At 36.7% G+C, this 21,637-nt stretch overlaps 1 protein-coding gene across 7 annotated transcripts in view; it reads right to left on the bottom strand.

Annotated features, from left to right (window-relative positions):
• The window catches only part of YLPM1 (YLP motif containing 1), a 74,368-nt gene that overhangs the window by 36,158 nt on the left and 16,573 nt on the right, over positions 1-21,637 (bottom strand). For 5 of the 7 annotated variants that reach the window (XR_014021556.1, XM_081290676.1, XM_081290677.1 and 2 more), the window contains exons 3-5: positions 21,309-21,488; positions 19,404-20,380; positions 2,420-4,540 (exon numbers count right to left, since the gene is read on the bottom strand). Coding sequence is in view for 6 of the 7 variants with exons in the window: in XM_081290676.1 (XP_081146802.1) it covers positions 2,420-4,540; positions 19,404-20,380; positions 21,309-21,488 (3,278 nt within the window). In the remaining variant the exon portion in view is untranslated. The remainder of the gene's footprint in view (positions 1-2,419; positions 4,541-19,403; positions 20,381-21,308; positions 21,489-21,637) is intronic. The other 2 variants (XM_081290680.1, XM_081290681.1) reach the window with 1 other exon arrangement.

The following is a 21,637-nucleotide window of genomic DNA, read 5'->3' as shown; positions in this document are numbered from 1 at the left end:
AATCCTCCTGACCCAGACTCAAGAATAGATGGAATTAAAGGTGTGCACCATCAACTCCAGCTTCGCATCAGTTTTTAAAATTTGAATTAGTTGCTGCTATTTACAAAGCAAATATTTCACAGTTAATTCATATTTTAGAGAGATCTGGTAACAGCAGGACTATATTTCCACACTGCAACAACTAGCTGAGTGTCTAGTTAGTGGCTGCTAATGTCAGATGAAGCAGCTCGCCATGATCCTTACGGCACTCCACTTTCACTTAGCCCATTTTCACTCATTTGTCACCTGTCTGATTCTTCAGGGCATTATGGTTTATAATTCTCGCTGTAGATGGTGAGAACAACTGTCAGTCTACACCTTTAAAAACAACTCTTCATGGGGCCAGGCATGGTGGTGCATGCCTGTAATCACAGTGACTCTGGGGGCAGTAGCAGAAGGATCCAAAGTTTGAGGCCAGCCTGGGCAACTCAGCAAGATCCTGTTTCAAAAAAGGACTGGGGATATAGCTCAGTCATAAAAATGTCCCTGGGTTTTATCTCTAGTACTGGAGATTAAAAAAAAAGAAAAAAGAAAAAAAAAAGAAACAGAAAACAAAACCAAAAAACCCCCACTTCATATTCTTAAATATCAATTATGTAACCCTTTGTGGTTTTTCTTTAAACTTTGGTTAATTCCTTTTACTTTGCCTTATAATGCCCATTTTAAACATGAGTTACATCCACTATGACCTTTTCAGACCTTTTGCAATTTTCTGTTCTGTATAGTGTTGTGATCCAAATGGAAACAAAGTACATAAGATTATTTTCTGCCTCATAGATATTTCTTATAATATTTCTTGATTTTACACAGACAACATAACCTATTTGTATTTAACAATGACTACTTTTATCCAACACTCAATATATTTTGTTTAATTATATTTATATTACCTACAAGAGGTTTTTTTTGTTGTTGTTGTTAAGGATGGTGAAGAAGCAGCACTTCTTATCTAGCATTTTTATGCAAAGCAATAATGGATGAAAAAGAAATTTTAAAAAGGAGAGGAAAGAAACCCTGGCAGCTGAGCAACACCAATCAGTTTGGTGTGTTCCATAAACAACACAGATTTTAGAATCAGACAGGCTAAGTTCAAATTCTAAGTCTGCCACTTATAAGCCAAGGGAACTTAGTACCATTTGTGAAGTGAGGATGATAGTACTTATCTTTGTAGGCCTTTCAGATATAAGGATATGAAATAAGAGGATTAAATTATCAGCATAGTACCCAATACAGAGTAGGTGTCAATTAAAGATGCCTATAACATAAAAATGAATAACTAAATGTTCTACAGTTTGCTTTCACATCCTCATGAATAATCCAGGAAAAATAAATCTTTGACACTTATCATCTATTGACCAGAGAAAACTGTTTTACTGCCTGACATAGCTGGTCTTTCATCCTCTTCTAGAGTATCTTCTCTTATCACACTTTTCTAGTCCTAAGGTTTCAGGTATAAATTCAATTGGCATAATCCACAAGTGTAGGCCAGAATAGAAAAATGAAAGGAACACAATACATTAGAATCCATCAAAAGCTAACCATTAATTTATTTTCTCAAAAAAAAAAAAAAAAGAGCTAAAAAAGCTTAGAATCCATAACTGATTCCTAAATTCCTACCTCAGGATATAGATAGTTTAAGGATTAAATGAGTTATTGAACACAGAGACTTGGTACAGTTTCTAGAAACAAAGGTACACATGCAATAAAAATTAGCTTTGTTATTATTGCTACTATATGGGAAGTACTATGTAGATACCTATACACAGTTAACTATAAATCAAGAAATCCAAATTCTACTCTCAATCTCAAGAAGAAAATATCTATTTATGTAGAAACAAGATCCTCAAGTAGAAATAATCTGCTTCCAGTTATAATGAAGACAAAACATCCCAAAAAGAAGGTATCAACAGTTAGACAAATTCAAAGACACCCCCAGGTAAACCACTCCTAGCTTCAACAAAGAAAAATACAGCACTCTCCAAAGTTATATCAAAGATTAGCAAATATAAAATCTATCAGATCTAATGAAAAAGAACAAACCACCTACTGAAAAAAGTGGAGGTTACATATGAGCTCCGTGAAAGCCAAAGCCCTAAAAAGTTTAACACTCGAAACATGCACAGATAAGGCATGCCAGCAACTCCAACTACAAAGGCCAAGAGTAACCATCAAGTTGCACTTCCCAGGGCATACATCTATAATTAACACAGTTCCTAAATAACCACAGTAACCTAAAACAGCAGTGGATGGCCAGAAAAACAAACTGAAAGTATGCGATAAGAAATTAAAGTAAACTGATTCCATTCAAATATATCACTTAAAAAGAGCAGTCTGAAAAATTATTTCAACTGAAAGAAATGATCTTAAGGAGTGAACTTACCGAAGCATTTTCAGTTCTTGTGCAGCTTTCAAAATGATTTCGTGCTGCCTCTGACTGAGAACCATTACCCCTCCAAGGCCTTGGTCAGAGTCTAAGTTTGCATCAGACCCCATCATTTCAGAGGAATGGTGTGAGGAGGGCATATGTTCAGCCATGGGGGAATGTCTATCCACATCAGATGGGTACCATCTGTCTGACAACCGTTCTCTTTCCCAGTCCATTCTGTCAGGAACATAATCTCGCTTTTCCCGCCATGTATCTCCTCTTTCTGGATATTCTCGAATCCTTAACTCACCCCTATCACGAAAATCTCGGTCATACCCATGTTCTCGATTTCTTTCTTCTCTCCATCTATCATCTCGATATCTATCCAAAGGTGGAAGAGGTGGGAGGGGTGGTAAAGGTGGAAGAGATGGAATATCCCGTTCACGAAACTGAGATTCTTGTTCCTCCGGTGGTCTCCCATAATCTCTGTCCCACTCATTATCCAAATTTCTATCATATATATCCATGGGTCTTCCAATCCGATCCACATCCCTGTCCAAGTCCCTGTCCATTTCCCTACTGTAATCCTCATCCATATCCTGATCTCTCTCCCAATCATCCCACCAAGGTCCTCGCCTATCTCCATCATGAGACCGAGATGGTGGTGCTGAGAACCTGTCCTCTCTACTGTATGGATCTAGTGTATCATCTTGATAGTCACGTTCACACTCTCTCCAGTATCTCTCTCTATCCCAGTCATCAAGTCTTTCTCGTTCCATTGGAGCATTTCTACCATCTAATGGGAACTCTTCATGCCCTCTTTCTTCTCCATGGTTCCATGGAGCCCTAGGAGGCTCATCTCGGTGATATGGATACATCTTCTCTCCACCATCTCCTGGGTCTGGTCTGAAAGGACCTCTATCTCGACCAAAATCTGGTCTTCCCAGTCCTCTTTCCCGACTGCCAGGACCTCGAGGTGGTCCCCTTTCCCTGCTCCCAGCTCTTCGGGGTGGTACTCTCTCCCTACTCCCAGCCCTTCGAGGGGGTCCTCTCTCCTGACTGCCAGCCCTCCGAAGTGGGCCCCTTTCTCGGCTGCCAGCTCTACCCCTATCCTGGCTACCTTGCAGACCACCTGGCATTTTCTCACGACTACTTCCTGGCCTTACCAACCCTCTGTCCCGGCTGCCTTCTCCTCTGCAAATCTTCTCTCGACTGTCTTCTCTTCTACCCATCATCTTATCACGAAAGTCTTCTTGCTTGACCAACCCTGGTCCTCGACTGATTGCCTGGCCACGACCTCTGTTTACTAGTCCTTTGTCCCGGGTGTCTTCCATTCTGCTTTGCCCAGGACCTCTGTAAGATGAGCTGCCTCCACGGTTGCCTTCTAATCTATTATCTCTGTTATCTGGCCGAGGAAGCCCTTTATCTTGGTTGTTTTCTGAATGGGGTAGACCAATACCCAAAGGTTTAAAATCATTATCTGCAGTTAATGACGATGATGTTCCTACTGCTGCTCCTCCCTCCATGCCCCCTGCTTTTGAGGGAAAAGCAGATTGAGTAGGTACAGGTTTATTTGCAAGGGATACAGGCTGAGAAACAGCTTGGGCTTTGTCCATTTGAGTCTCCATACTTTGAGAATTCTGGTCCCAATTAGAAGGCTCTATTGCACCTTCCGAGACTTCACTTTTAGGAGGCTCTTGTTGAGAGTCGCTTAGATTCTCATTTGACTGAGCCGCCTTGGCATCCTTTACATCTGCAGCAATGGAAAATGCAGCTGATTGCATTTTAAAATTCTTCTGTTGGTTACTACTGGTGTCTGCTAATGGTTCTTTGTTTCCTGAAAGAGGTTCTGCTTGTGACTTAGGCTGCTGCTGATGTTGCTGTCCAAAAGTTGGTTTGGGGCCTTTCCACTGTGGTCCACTCTGTCGAGGACTTAGGGATGTATTGGGGGTAATATAAAATTGAGATGCTGGCCCCCGGGGAATCATTCCCCATTTGCTTTTAGTGCCCTCTGCTGGGTGACCTTCATATCTGGGTCTTGGCCCATCGGGGCGATTTCCTTCAAAACGAGGCCCTTTGGGTCTCGGTCCTTCACACCTTGACCCTAAATCCTCAAATCTTCGAGGACCATCAAATCTACAAGTAAAACAAAAGATATTACTCAAGACAGTAATGCAGGAAAAAAAAAATTCTCCATGTAAGAATATTTAAGGCACTTCTGCCTTAGAATTTATTTATGATAATGACTCTCAGTCATCAAACAAATCCATGTCACCTATATCTTAGAACCAGTATGGTAGCAGTGTTCAGAAGGTCTTGAAAGGTTTTGGAATTCACATCAGCTTTATCTAATTCATCTCAGTATATCTCCTTCAGCAGGTCACTGATCTAATGAATTGCTAAAAAAGCAATTATAAATACTGTGCCCTGGGTAGATGGAATAGTTTGCTAATTTTAAATGGAAAAAAAATAACAAGTTCTATACTAACTGAGAGAATTTTTTGAATTAAAGTATAACTACAAAACAAGTATGAGGGCTGGGGATGTAGCTCATTATTGGAGCACTTGCCTAGCATGTGCAAGGCCCTGGGTTCAATCCCCACTACAATTAAAAAAAAAAAAAAAAAGCACAACAACAACAAAAAAATTAAATATGAAACAAAACAAGAAACTAAAGGACAATTGGGCTGGAGTTGTAGCTCAGTGGTTGAGTACTTGCCTCACATGCATGGGGCACTGGGTTTGATCCTCAGCACCATATAAAAATATAAATAAAGATATTATGTCCATCTACGACTAAAAAAAAAATTAAGGAACGACTTAAAAAAATTTAAGGAACTAAAGCACAATTATAAATATAGTTGGAGCTAACACTAACATCTTTATTAACAGACAAAGTCTTTTAAAAAACAGCAGCCATATATTAAGAGTATAATCTGACATTTTAAAAAGTCTGGGCAGAAGGCTGGGATTGTGGCTCAGTGGCAGAGCACTTTCCTTGCACATGTGGGGCACTGGGTTCAATCCTCAGCACCACATAAAAATAAACAAAATAAAGATATTTTTTAAAAAGTCAGGGCAGAGATGTTTTTGCTAGGGACCTACTCACTCATTAAATAAATATTTATGAATAATTGTCATCTGTGTTCTCAAAGAATTTATGATCAGGTGGAAAGGGAATTTTAGTGTAAATGAATGTCAAAAGGTATAATAACTAAAGTCCACCTGCATACAAAAAGGGCAACAGTGGAGAAAATGGTCAATTCTATCCAGGAGAGAAGAGTGTGTCCAATAAAAGATTTCTAAAATTGGAAATGCTTCAAATGAGTCTTGAAAGACAAACTCTCTGAGATCAGTTTGTGTTGGAGATGAGGGGAACAAGTTGACAAGGGCATCTCAGGCTAAGGAAACAATATAAGGGAAGGCAGAGAAGCATACAGCAGTGTAGCGTGTTTGGAAGTGCAAATACATTAGCATAGCTGAAGCAAAAGGAGAGAAGAATAAAGAAAGCTGGGAAAGGGAGGAGTAGAAAGGTGGCATAGTATGAAATAAGGCAAAGAGGCAGCCAACTATCAGTCTCCAGAAGATCATTTGGAAGGCCTGTGCCACAAAGACTACATGTAATCCTCCAATACCCACTTCCTCTTTTTCTGTGGTAATAGAGCCCATTTTTAGCTGAACACAAAGGTCCACATATTACAGACTCCTTTTCCCAACCTTTATTGCAGCTAGAACTTGTCCAGCTCTGGCCAAAGGGCAGAGAAAGAAAATGATTTATAAATCCTTCTAGGTTATCCCTATAAAGGGAAGGGCACATCCTCCTCTTCACCATTTCCTTTCTACTGCTGGCTCTGACATGGTAGTGAAGCATCCTGGAGCACTTAAACAAGAGCAACACCATAAGTGATGGAGTGAAGTAACAAATCAAAAAGAACCTCAGTTACTAAACCATAGTATAAATTCTGAGAGAAAATAACTTCTACCTTGTTAAACTTATCTATGGATCTCTGTTCTGACAGATGAATTAATTCGGCTGGTAAGGAGTTTGGAATTACTTTACAAGCATTAGAGCCACTTAAATATGGTCCTACTTAAAAGACTGCTTTAGCAGAAAAAGAACAGGTGAAAGGAGGGAAAAAGTTTAAAGATATGTTCAACAACTTGGGCAAGAGAAGGTAATACCTGTTCTAATAATAAAAGGATGAAGAGGAGGGGATAAAAGTGAGGTAAAAGAAGGTAAAACTGATAGGATTTTGTAACGAGTGGGAATAAAATAATCATGGAAAAGGAAGCAGTTAGGATGATTCCAAGGTTTCTTAGATGACTAAAGGGAACTTGATGCCTTTCATGTCTTTAATGAGAACAAGGAAGGTTTTTTATTTCGTTGTTCTGGGAAATTAATAAAGACCAAAAAATTCAGTTTCAACAATGAAACTGAAGACCAATCAATTCTGTTTCAGCAAAAGATTTAGTTCCTTGACTTTAGGCTTTACTGGCCTGAAGGTCTCAAGGGACAAATACTTCCACCAGGGAACATGACAATGTAAAGCTGAAATCACCAGTTTACTTTGAAGTTCTATATCAACAGGTAAAGAAGGGGGTGAGGGTTGGGGATGACCGATCCTGACTTTTGAAGTCACACCAGGGTGTGGAGGAGTATGTCTGAAATGCAAGATATCCTCGAGGATACTTCTTAGTATTTCCATGTCCTGTAATTAAAGTCAATGGAAAAGTACCATAACCTAATCTAGACAGGACTGCTAATAGCCCAGGCCTTTCAACAGTAAAGGCAGGGCTGGGTTTTTTGTAGTTCAGTGGTACAGCACTTGCCTGGCATGTGTGAGGCACTGAGTTTGATCTTCAGCACCACATTATATATAAATAAATATAAATAAATAAATAAATAAATAGATAGATAGATAGATAGATAAATTGTGTTCATCTTTTAAAAAGCAAAGGGAAAACCCAGGACCAGCTGAGGTACTTGCTAAGAGCAAAAGGAATAGGGAATGGGTGGCAGAAGAAGGTAGTAATAAATACCAGCTATAACTACAGGACCAGCTACAGAAATAAGTTATGGGTATCTTTTCCTTAATGTGACATAAATGTGTTTAAATATATGCATTGTGTTTGTCAAATATTTTTAGTTCATTAGTGTTCTTCTTTATCATCTGACATAAGATGTTAATAAACTTTATATCTCAGTATTTAAGTTACAGAATATAAAAGAAAGAATGTGACTCATTCATAATAGTGAAAAACAACCCAATGACAAAAAAGGGGGATCTTATGTCTTCTTCTGGAGAAACCACTGGAGCGTTTTTGGTTGTCAAGAGATAAAAGCTTCAAATTAGAAGCAAAAATCTCCCCATGGGCCACCAGAATCAGAAACACAAAAGAAAGGGAATTCTGGGAAATGAATTTCACTCTAGCCTAGCTGACACTTCAAAAACCATCAAAAAAAATTTATATATATATAAGCCCACAATAAAAAAAAAAAAGATAAGTCTTGTTTTTAAATTCTGGAAGACAAAGAACAAAAATGAGTGGTAACTTATGGTGCAGAAAGAAGCAGTAATTAGAGTGCTGGTAGAGAAGGGGATAAAATCAGAATGGGCCTGGCTTGACCAAGAACCCCAAGGAGGGTCAAGATTCTCAGATACCAAGGATGCTGGAGAAAGACAGGAGTAAGCCTTGAGGCTGAAAATATGCAAATTAAAATCTATATTCAGAAACAACTAGCCTTTCCTAGCTTGAATGTCTCTAAATTCTATTAAGAGTCTCCTCCCATTAGCAGATAGTTCCTTGCCTTATCATCTAAATAAAGCAAAACCTGACAGTTGACAAGCCCCTGAGACATCCCAGATCTCTCAGTTTCTCAGGTGTCTTCTATTCTTAAATACAAATGAACAACCAAGGATCACTACTTATTTGAAGCACATCTTCAAAATGAGAAGAAGAAACCAAAGAGAGATTAAATAGGACATGGATCTGAAGAAATCACAGATTAATACAAAAGGCAGGAGAGAACTTACAAAAAAAAGAAAACAAATCCACTCAAATCTGTATCCATAGAGTCTTAGAGATTGTAAAAAAACATAGAAAAATATTTTAAATTCTTAAAATAAAACAATGCAATAAAATGATAGGAAGTTAAAGTCCCTTAGAAAGCGTAACAAAAGACAAGAGACAAAGACAATCAACTCAACAGGTCCATAATACTAATAACGAGGAATTTCAGAAATGGAAATACAGAAAACAGAAGAAAAATTAATGAAGAAATAGCATAAAGAAATTTCCCAGAGTTAAGGGACTCTAGTCTCTAGAAAGGGCCAAGTACACTTGAGTACTCAATAGAATTAATAAAACTAAAAAATGACAGTGAAATTTCAGAATATCAGAAATTTAAAAAAAAGTTCCTGGCAGTTGAGGGGGGGAAGTCACAAAAAGAAAAAAAAGAAAAACCAGAAAAAGAATCAACCACATAATAGCTACTCTAGATAATAGAAGAAAATAAAACAATGATCCTAATGAAGCTCTGAGTTATATTCAACTACAAATTCTATCTCCACATTATTAGTCAAATATAACTAAGGCATACATAAATAGACAAATACAAGAATAAAGATACTTTCAGATATGTGAGGACACAAAAAATTTACCTTCTGCCCACACTTCCTTAAGTAAGTTACTTAAATATGTACTCCAGGAAAAGGAGGCACTAAATTCTAACAAGAAGCCAAGAAATTCAATAAACAGTGAATTTGATCCAAGAGAATAGTCAAGGGAAATACAGTAACAGCCATATGCCAGATCTGCACAACAAACCAACCAGCCAAGACAAAGGGATCATTAGGAAAAGAGATCATTCCATACAAACCCAAGGAAAAACCAAGCTGGTGCTTCTGGGAGTAGGGATGGAAGATTATTTTAAAGAAGAAAGGGAACTGGAAATTCTAAAAAACAGTTATTACATTAAAGAAAATATAATCACAGTACATTACTTAGTGCTGAAATAAATAACATTTGCAAAGTAATGTAAAAATTATTGTTTTGCCAAAAAAAAAAGTGTTATAAATATATTGGGCTGAAGAAATTGGAGTAAGAACTAAACCACATCTACCAGAACAGGAAGTAAATGCATAATATCTAAAATGTATAACTCAAGAAAGGAGCAGCGTATTATTTAATGACAGAAAGATAATGAAAGAACAGCTTCAGAATTAAAACTGTTAAAGAATAGCTAAAGAATTTAAAAAGGGGTCTGGGAGTGTAGGTTAGTGGTAGAGTGCTTGACTAGCATGTCTGAGGCCCTGGGTTTAATCTCCAGCAAAAACAAAAACAAAACAAAATTAAGGGCTGGGGATGTGGCTCAAGCGGTAGCGCGCTCGCCTGGCATGCATGCGGCCCAGGTTCGATCCTCTCAGCACCACATACAAACAAAGATGTTGTGTCCGCCGAAAACTAAAAAATAAATATTGAAAAATTCTCTCTCTCTCTCTTTCTCTCTCTCCTCTCTCACTCTATCTAGGTGATGTGGGCAATAGATGCCACTACCACACCTCACTGAGGAGAACTTCTTGAGCTCTAGTAATTTCTATTTCTTAATCTGAGTAGTGATAACATGAATGTATCTACTTTGTGAAAATTCAGTACATTACACACTGAAGATTGTGCACGCCAGTAAAAGTTTTATTATTGCTGGATTTTCAAAAAATCATGTGTATATATGTATTTGATAAAATACAAAATACATTTCTTTAAAGGACACAGAGGCAGGTTAGCCCTTATCAGGAGAAGTCCTGCCTCTTTTGAGAATATAAGAAAGAAGATAATAATTTAACGAGGCCCTGAGCAACTTAGCGAGACCGTCTCTTAAAAAAAACAAAATACACACACACACACACACACACACACACACACACACACACACATATATACAAAGGAAGGAAGGGAGGGAGGGAGGGAGAAAGAAAAAAGAAAGAGAAGATGAGCACAATAAGTAAAAGTAAGGACAGGAAGGGAGAAATTTGGGGCCACCATCCTTGATTTCCTCTGTAAGGCAGGAAGCCAAATTAAAGATAGAAAGGGAAATAAAAAATGTTCCATAGATTACAACCATAAGACTGGGATCCTAATTGGAATAAGATACTCTATGTTTGTATGTCAAAATATACTCTACTGTCATATAATTTAAAAAAATGAAAATGAAAATGAAAAACAAAATATTTGCAGAGCCTGAGAAAGCAGCACGAGGGTAACTAGTCTATGCGAAGTTATGAAGACCTGATATAGCTAGCATGGGCAAAGGAGAAAGGCACTGACCAGTGACTTGTCAAAGTCACAATGCTAACAGTGGAGAACACATATTCACAGAGAGAAAAAAGTAGGCTGTTTTATGGTTTTTCATAGTTTGGTTCCTTTTCTTAAAGTTACATTTATTAATTCAAAGTACCCAGAAAAATTGTATCTTAGATCATTAAAATTGTGCAACATTTTTATTTATTTTTTTAACATTCATCTTTTAGTTGTAGTTGGACACAATATCTTTATTTTATTTATATGTGGTGCTGAGGATGGAACCCATGGCCTCGCACACACTAGGCGAACGCTCTACCACAACCTGAGCCACAATCCCAGCCCCAACATTTTTATTTCTATATAAAAATTTTATTAGGTTAATAAGACATAGACTACCTTTCATAATATGTAAGAGACAGTGAGAAACCTTATAAAAATATTATCTGATATTACAGATTTTGAATATGAACAACCTCCCTAAATTGTGAATTCCTTGAGAATTTTATCCATGGCTGACATTTTAGCAAAAGCAACATTTATTGAACACCTACTGTCAGGTACTGTGCTAGTACTAGAAATAGTCATACCTAACCTCAAGGATTTCACAGTTCACAGAAGAGTAAGACAAATAAAACAATAATCAGAACAGAATTTAATATGGGACATGTATGTCTTGGTAACAAAAGTGTGTCCAATGTCTGATTTATTGAAGGGTCCCAATACACAATTCAGGAAGTTCTACCGTTGGGGGAGGAAACATAGGGATAATAGAGCAAAAAATGACAGGAAGGGAATTCCAGACAAAGAGAAGAAAATGTGCAAAGAGGAGAGGAAAGGACAAAGAAAGAAGGCACTAAAGGTATGCAAATAAGAGAACATGGTGGAAGGGTTGATAAAGTGAAATACTTTGATCTTTGTCTTCAGATAAAATTGATGATTAATAGCCCAAGGCTGTCATATTATTTTCATTTTGGGGACAGGGAAAATGTACAATCCATTTGAAATATACTTTTAACACTACATATAAATGGCAAACATTTATCACTATTGCATATCTGAATTTTCAAAGTTCAAAAATGTTATGAAATGACATTTATAAAATAATTTGTTTTTAGAACTTTGGAATAAATATATAAAGACAAGCTCATTAAAATTTTACATAAAAATAAAGTCATCTTTACATCAATGCATCGAAATACTTATCTTTCTTTTCCTTTTTAGAAATATTTTTAGTTGTCAATAGACCTTTATTTTATTTATTTATTTATATGCAGTGCTGAGAATTAGACCCAGTGCCTCACACATGATAGGCAAGTGCTCCACCACTGAGCTACAACCCCAGCCCCAAAATACTGATCCTAACATAAAAAACATGTATTTGAAAAAGTAAAAACAGTAAATAAATTGCACATTGGTTAGAGTAAAACATTTGAAGTTTTAAATGTTTTGAAATTTTTGTTTATATAGTTGTTTCATAAACCCCTAAAAAATAAAAATCCTAGGGCTGAGGATGTGACTCAGTGGTAGAACACTTGCCTAGACTGCACCAGGTCCTGGGTTAAATCCCCGGGGGGGGGGGGGGGGGGATCAAAATAAAGAGATGGTTAAAAAAAAAAAACAAAACCTAAAACTAGGTGCACAGGCATAAAAATTTCAAAACTTGGTATAAAATCTCCAAACTGGGTATAAAAACTTAAGAAGTATAAACTAGTATAAACTAAAGAAGTATATAACAAGGTATAGTCTGTATCACACTATTTTCATAAACACTGAAATCAACAGACCATGGGAATTGTAAGATACCACTTTCTATAAATTTCTTCCCTACTGGTTTTCATGTAAAATTAATATCTGCTTTCTAATATGCATAACCAAGGTCCCAAAATAAAAATTTCCAAAGACAAGTAACTATTTCAAACAGGAACAGTCATGACAAATGGAAACATGAAGAAAAGCTATAGTGCTCACAGTACCTTATAAATTGTAATAAGAATCTACAGAAAGGGAAAGGTCCACAATTTTAATCCTGAAACCAATCAAAAGGTAGTTTCAACTGATCAGAACCCTTAATATAAAGATGTCAAATCTTCCTCAAATGGTCAACAGATTCTATGCAGATTCTATGCAGTATCCATACAAAATTCCAACAGGTTGAAAACTGACAAGTTGATCCTAATGAGAATAATTAAGACCCTGGAGAACAAGATTTAGCAAACTATAGCCTATGAAGCAAGCAGTTAAGAGTAACTTTAAAACATATTTAAAGGGGCTGGGGTTGTCGCTCAGAGGTAGAACTCTCCCCTACCACGTGTGAGGCACTGGGTTCGATCCTCAGCACCACATTAAAAAAATAAATAAATAAATAAAGATATTGTGTTCACCTATAACTAAAAAATAAATATTAAAAAAAATTTAAACATTCTTTGTGTGTGTGTGTGTGTGTGTGTGTGTGTGAGAGAGAGAGAGAGAGAGAGAGAGAGAGAGAGAAATATATGACAAAGACCAAATGTGGCCAAAAAAAAAAAACATAAAAATATTTTTTTTTAAAGAGAGAGAGAGAGAGACAGAGAGAGAGGAGAGGAGAGGGAGGGAGGGAGAGAGGGAGAGAGAGAGAGAGAATTTTTTAATATTTATTTTTTAGTTCTCGGCGGACACAACATCTTTGTTTGTATGTGGTGCTGAGGATCGAACCCGGGCCGCACGCATGCCAGGCGAGCGCGCTACCACTTGAGCCACATCCCCAGCCCCCATAAAAACATTTACCACCTGACTTTTTACAGAAAAAAAATTGCCAAACCATGATCTAAAAGCAAAGACTTGAAGGACTTAAACTAAAGATATCAAAATTTATTATAAAGCTACAGTAATTTGCACAGTTTGAAACTGGTACAAGGACAAATAAACACATTTGGACACTTAGGATGGAGATAATGCAAAGAAAGAGGGAAGAGATGACAACTGATATTGGAGTTAAAAGATGGCCATACAGAAAATAATGGCCCTGGACCGCTAAAATCAATTCTATATGGAGTGTTAATTTAAAGCAATAAAAGACCAAAGAAAAATAGGACACTGTATTTTTTTTTTTTATGGCTTTGGAGTTTTTTTAAACAGGACACAAAAAAGCACTAACTATAATATAAAGGAAAATATTTATAAGTTTGATTATTACAGTCAAAAATTTCTATTAATCAAAAGACATCATTAACTTTTAGAATTCATCAGGGTTTATTAGATCCAATTATAGTTTTTACATTTTTTAACAGTTCTATTTGTAAAGACTGATATTTCATGACATTTCTTTCCCTAAAGGGCTACCCATGAAAAAAGAGAAAATATATATATTTTTAAACAGAACAAAACTTATATTGCTGTTACACATCAACTGCACTTAACCATGCTTTTAAAGAGTAAAATAAGATCAGGTGCAGTGGTGCACACCTGTGATTCCAGTAACTCAAGAGGCTGAGACAGGATCACAAGTTGAAGGCCTCAACAATTTAGCAAGATCCTAGCTCAAATTAAAAAAAAAAAAATAAGGGGCTGGGGATGTGGCTCAAGCGGTAGCACGCTCGTCTGGCATGCGTGTGGCCCAGGTTCGATCCTCAGCACCACATACAAAGATATTGTGTCTGCTGAAAAACTAACTAAATAAATAAATATTTTAAAAAATTTCTCTCTCTCTCTGGAAAAAAAAATGTAAAAGGACTTGTGAATGTAGCTCAGTGCCCATGGGTTCAATCCCCTTTACCAATAAATAAATAAATAAGGAGACAACAAAAACAAAAGATGGATCAATTAACAGGTTGAAACAAAAGTGAAATAAACTTGTCATCACCTTTGCACTGCTCCAAATATTATGCCCTACTTTGGGGCTTAACTGAGCACAATGAGAATTCTGAATTTTTCATTTCCTGGTTATAATAATAGAAGAAAACAGAGAGAAATTGCTTCAAAATTATTAGACTCAAAAGACAAATGCAAAAAGACAGCAGTATTCTAGGTTCTAAAAATAATGTCAAATTTGTAAGTTAAATCTATAGATATGAGTTCTCAGATAACTATATTATAAATATTTTCAAACTTAAGGGCTGGGGTTGTAGCTCAGTGGTAGAGAACTTGCCTAGCATATGTGAGGCACTGGATTTGATCCTCAGCACCGCATAAAAATAAACAAATAAAATAAAGGTATTGTGTCCATCTACAACTAAAAAAAGTTTTAAAAAATATTTTCCAACTTGAAATGTTATGAGCAAACTATATATTTTTAAAGACAGCAGAGGTCTAAGGATGCAGCTCAGTTGTAGAACACTTGCCTAGCAAGCTAGATGCCCCTGGATTCAATCCCAATATCACAAGTGAAAAAAAAAAAAAAGGCGGGGGGAGGGGGGGTCCACTGGACCTAGTTATGTGGTAACAACTATTTCTCTGGTATAATGTGGGTTAAGAAAGTTAAAAAGTGCTGCAGAATGAAAAATGTGCGATATATATAATGAATAAAGAACTGATACCAAAACATATGTAAAGAATTCCTACAAATCCATAAGAAATACAACAGATAACCCAATAGAACAATGAGGAAGAGACTTGAATCAGCATTTCATACACAGGAAATCCAACTGAATAATAACCAAATAGAAAGAAATAAAAATTCATTGGTCATCAAGGAAATATTAATTTAATTATCAAAAATATCACTAAACATATACCAAGACTGCTAAAATTTAAAGTATAACAACAATAAGTGCTGAAAAGAATGCAAAAAAGCTGGCACACTGAAACACTGCTAGAGTGTAAACTTGAACAACCACTTTGGGAAACTGTTGAAGAGCATCTAGCGATGTAAAACATGTATAGACCCTACAAACAATTCCAATCCTTTAAACAAATTGTGGTATATTCACACAGTAGAATATTATATAGGAACGAGAATGAACAAAAAACACCGCAACACACAACATGAATGAATCTCATAGTAATACCATGTGAAGTGAAATGCCACATTCAAAAAATTAAGTATACACATTCACACACCTCAAGAAATAAATACGGCTCAAAATACACTTGGCAGCATTTTTTATAATAACCCAAAACATCAATGACCATCAATACTAAAATGGATAAATAAATTATGGAATATTCATTCATACAATGGAATATTGTACAATAACAAGACTGCCACATACAACATTGATGAATCTCATAATACAATGTCAAGTAAAAGGCACTACTACATTCAAAGGAATACAAATGGTATAACTCTATTAATAAGTTCAAAAATAGGTAATCTATGGTATAAAATGTCAGTGTAGTGATTTTCTTTAGGGTAGGGGAAAATGACAGAAAGGAGGATGAGAGGAGGACTTCTTCTTACTTTTACTGAGGGTTGAATCCAGGGGTGCTATACCACTGACATAAATTGCTAAGGCTGGCCTTAAACTTATGATTCTCCTGCCTCAGCCTCCCGAGCTGCTAGGATTTCAAGCATGCGCCACTACCACACCTCACTGAGGAGAACTTCTTGAGCTCTAGTAATTTCTATTTCTTAATCTGAGTAGTGATAACATGAATGTATCTACTTTGTGAAAATTCAGTACATTACACACTGAAGATTGTGCACGCCAGTAAAAGTTTTATTATTGAAAAATAAAAAGGTTCTGAGAAACCAATGTCCACTGATATGATAGCTTACTGAGCAATAGTAGTTTTCTAAAAGACCCAGCAAATCCAATATCACACACATACATACATACAGTATCAAAACTGTATTAAATATAAATAACACACTGCATTTTTGAGCATGTAAGAAGTCGTATATACTCACATACCCATGCACATCTCAGGAAATATACAGAGCACCAAAAGACACATGGCAACATTTTTCATAATTACACACAAACACACACGTATATGAGTGTATATTTTTTTCGAATTACATGACAGAAAAAAGAACTATGCCTGGATAACAGTCACAAATTATACTATTTAAGGACTCTGGGCAAAAGGAATGGAAGGGAAATGGAAATTGGAATGACAGCTAGATTGGGGAGAGGTTTTCAAAACAAAATAAATAACAAAGCAGCTAACATGAGCAGGACCAGATTCAAGAAAGAAAAAAGTTATCTTTATCAAAGTTGCAGCTGAAAAAGCTACACAGACCTACAATATAATCAACATTCACCAAGATTTCAGCTGACTAAAAATGATGGCCCAAACCTAATTAGATGAAATATGAAGATATATAAGCATTCTGTACATAACAAAGGACCATAGTCCTCTGTATCTGAGTAAGTGATCCTTCTGAAGAAGCTTAACAAAACAAAGGCCCCTTAACGAATAGTGAGCATTAAGCAGGAGGCAGCTAGAATCAAAGATTACACAAAAAGAATTTGAGTTTATGCTGGTAGAGCATTGCAGGCAAAGCAGGAGGGTGAGACATAAGGGAAGTTTTTAAATACTATACTGACGTTCTATAGTAAAGGAATAGAATAATTCCTTCTGTGTTGCTCCAGAGAGGCAGATCCAGACCTAACAAGTAGAAGAAGTTACAGAAACATAATTAGGTTTTTATTTCTGTAAAAAAATAAACTTTCCAGACAACCACCAATGGTTGACATAACATTGTTCCTCATCACAGTGTAAATGTTCAAGCTGGGTCCATCAAGAGTTTGTCACAGGAAGCACAATGAACTAAAATGTGGATCAGAAGGCTGTGAATTTGGTAAGTTCCATGGTAACTTACTTATAACTTCTCTAAGTCTCAGCTTTCCTTATCTATTTCTCATGAAACAACCAAGAGGAATAAATAAGGCAATGTAAGACCCAGCCCGTCAAACTAAAATGCAACACAAATGCAAAGTTACTGAAGAGAGATAACTGCAATTAGGTAACTGCTAAGATCCTCTGGCACTGACATTATTAAGAAAATACTTAAAATAGGTTCTAAATCTACAAAACTAAGATTTAATAGCCAAAGAGAAACATCAACGACAGAAATTAAAGAAGCAAGAAATGTATGTTTCATGAGGTATTAAGAACGTACTTCTCTGAGTGGAAATGAGTCTCCAGGTCTAAAAGGCCATACTCAATCCAGAAGATACACACATTCAAATCAAGAAAATAAGACACACATTAAATAAATCAAGACTACAGGGCTGGGGATATAGCTCTTTCCCAGCATGTACGAGAGCCTGGGTTCATTCTCCAGCACCACCACCAATAACAACAACACGAAAAAGACAACAAAATGTATCTGTAATCACTGACAGTGTGAATCTGAATCATGACATTGGCATTAAACACAATACTTAACAGTGCTTGTGCTCCAGGGACCTTCCAGACTCAGCTCCACTTATATATGAAACTCAGTTCTACTCTCCCAGCTACATGTTCCTGATTGAGCAAGTTATTTATCCTCTCAGCTCCCATCTCTAAAGGGTAAATGTGGAATAACCTGCCTAATTAAGGGGTTTTTGAGAAGATTCTCCTAAGATAATAAGTATGTAAAGTCTCTAACAAGGCTTCTTCGTACACAGAGGAATTCATGTTATTAGGCCTAACTTTCTCTGAGCTTCAATTTTGGATGGAGTTTTCTGCCACAATATTTTCAGAATGTTAAACTTGGGGAATAAACAAAAGATGTAATTTGTTTTCAGATGTCACATAAGGTTTAAATTTAAAATGATACAGATCCATTGATACTGAGATGAAGTCAATCAATACACAAATAAGTGGAAAAAAATAAATCACAAGACAATACAATATACTCAGTATGATAGTCTGTTTTTGACATGAATTTTAAAAATTATTATCTCCCAATGGTAGAATTAGGTGGCTCACTTTTTCCCCACACTTTGTCTTAGTATCTAAATTTTGTACACAGATTATTTATTTCCAATGGTAAAGTTGAAAATACTTTTCTACAGGAATTTTCTTTAGGTAAACTTGGGAGGAAAAATATATTCCTACAAACCTGAAAAGATGGATTTAGCACTTTTTAACAGGTAAAAAAGAAAAAACTTAGAGATCACTATTTTTATTTTTTTTTCTAAATAAATATGTGGTTCAGACAAAAGAAAGACATCTCTCTCACTGAGGAAAATATAAAGAATAAAAGCTCCATGAGGCCTAGTTGAGGGGTTTTTGAGAAGAAGGGATTTTGTCAGTTCTGCTATTCACTGCTAAAAACACAGAGAAGGAACCTAATAAACATTTGCTAAATGAATTGTTTTTAAAAATATCCTATTTACCCTTACATTAAATGTCACTACCTTTTTTCCAAAAGAATACTGGTTTATTTATCTTCAACTAAAATATTTAACAAATAATATTTGCCAATTCAACTTTTTGTCAAATAAATGAAAAATAAAAGATAAATTATATGTTCAATAAATATTATTTCTGAAGCTGAAAAGTCAATAAGAAGTGATAAGCATTATTCTGTAACACTACATTCATTCTGGACTGTAATCCCCCACATACAGGATAAAATCAGCCACATCAAAGAAATAGGGGCAAGTTACCTTTTCCAGATTACACTGTCATGTCTTACTGAACAATATTAACATTATTCAGTGTAAACCAGGAATGGACATAAGAGCACAAAGAGAATACAAAAATTGCATAAGTAAGCTTTTAATTCCATCCAAACCAATGCAACATAAATTAACAAAATAGTTTAAAAAAAAAGCAGACCTACCTTGGGCCTCTTGGACCTTCCAAGTAACTGCTTCTAGGAGGATCTGGAAGCAGTCCACCTGACCTCACTGGCATGTCCTTGGCTGCAGTATTTGCCTGAGATGGAATAGTTGAAGACTCCCCAAGTCCTTGTTCAGAGAATGAACTGTATGGCAGGGTAGACTTGCTCAGAGGAGGTTTAGAATTCACTTGTTCTGATTGCAATGGAGGGTGATAAGTTGAAGGTGGGGCTGCACCAAAAGACACAGGAGTGGGAAGCAGTGCTGGTCTAGGTTTCTCTGGAACTTGTGAGTTCTGAGAACCTGAGGCTGGTGGAACTGGGGCTGTTGTTAAAGGAGGAGGTATCCCTTGTGGAACTCCAGGGGGAGGTATTCCTGGAGGAGGTGTGGCTGAAGACAATGGCGGGATGGGCAGGATGGGTGGAGGTGCTGCTGAAGAGAGAGATGGTGGGGGAAGGACAGGTGGTGGCCCTGTAGATGAGAGGGAAGGTGGAGGAAGAACTGGTGGTGGACCTGTTGAAGACAGAGATGGAGGCATTCCTGGTGGGGGTACAGAGGTTGGCAGAGCAGGTGGCATCACAGGCGGGGGCATACCAGGTGGTGGCACAGTAGCAGGTAGGGCAGGGGGCATCACTGGTGGTGGCAAAGATGGAGGCAATACTGGAGGGGGCATTGTTGGTAGAGGTGGAGGCATCTGAGAATACGGAACAAAAGGAGGTGGCATTGACATGTTCCCCATATACTGGTTTTTCATGTTCTGAAATGAATTGACTTTCTCCTGGAGATAGGTTTGAGTGGCTTTCATATGTCCCTGCCATGTTTTCCACTGCTTCTCATATTCTTGAAGCTGATCTTTATGAGGATAAGAATGAAGCTGTTCCTCCCACAGCTGAAACTCTCGCTCCCAATCTTGGTAGAGATGTTGAAACTGCTGCTGCTGCATCTCATAATGCCGCAGCTGCACATCTACAGACATGGTCTACAAATAAAGGAATAAAAATTATTTCAAGATATTCAGATAAGAAAATCAATCATGAGTTAAAATATTAGTGAATCACAAGCATAGGAAGCCTCAAGAAATCACAACATTAGAGGCTTTGAGGGTCTAAAGATTTATAAACTTTGCCAAATCCTTTCAGTGATGATCAATCTTCTTTCTTCCTTCGGCTTATTTATATAACTTGTGTTTCTAACAGAGTTGGACAAACCAACCAAACACTCAAGCAATAAAGCTATCTCAGAAATAAATATTTTTAAAGTTTCTAATTACTATAGATCATTTTAAGATTATAGGCACTGTGGCACCAACAATTTTGGTAGCTGAGGCCCTAAACAACTTAGTGAGACATTGTCTCAAAATAAAAAATAAAAAGGGCTGGGGATGTGGTTCAGTGGTAAAGTACCCCTGGGTTCAATCCCTAGTACCAATCAATCAGTCAATCAATAGTGGAAAAATGATCTATTACTATACATTCATAAGCATAAGATTATACCTCTAAGATAAAAGACAAATATCCAAGTTGCTTTACATATTTGTTTAGGGATTTTTGTGATGATTGCTTTTGGCCTTTCTGATGGATTATTTGCTTATCGGTTACTGCACCGGTTTGTAGGCAAAACACTCATTTACCTATGGTTTCATGTGGTAAAAATTCCAGGTTTTTAACACCTGGCCCAAACTGACATAATCAGGAGACTCCACTCTATCCACTCTTTCCCAAGAGACTCCTCTATATGCACCTTTCTCTGAGGTAATATGAAAGATAACTACTTGGGCATCCCTTGAGAAATATCTGATCGTCAACATTTGATATATTTTGTTCTTCAGGAGCAACTCTTTCAGAAATAATAAATCCTTTACATGTTCTAGGGACAACTTCCTATTTACCAACTATGGAAACACTTGCCTGTATATGTGGTGGCTGCTGTATAAGTTGCTGGTACTGTTGAAGGATCTGTTGTAACTGAGTGTGCTTCTGCATTATTCCCTGATACTGGAAGCCAACTCGATGTTGCTGGTGCTGCTGCCAGTGTGCTGCTGCAGCCTGCAACTGTTTTAATCTGGCATCTTCTTCTGGGTCTTCAGACTAAAGGTAAAGAAGATATACTTTTATGTAAGTCTTAAAACAGCAACCAAATTAATATTTTACAAATATAGTATTTTATAAAGTTCAGAATCCTTACAACTCAAGACTAATTGAAAAAAGCTATTCTATATTTAGATAAAACACCTAGT

This window comes from Spermophilus citellus (genome assembly GCF_964194105.1).
Source record: "Spermophilus citellus genome assembly, chromosome: 4".
Taxonomy (NCBI): domain Eukaryota; kingdom Metazoa; phylum Chordata; class Mammalia; order Rodentia; family Sciuridae; genus Spermophilus; species Spermophilus citellus.
Note: the sequence above shows the minus strand (reverse complement) of the source record. Positions and strands in the feature narration are given on the sequence as shown.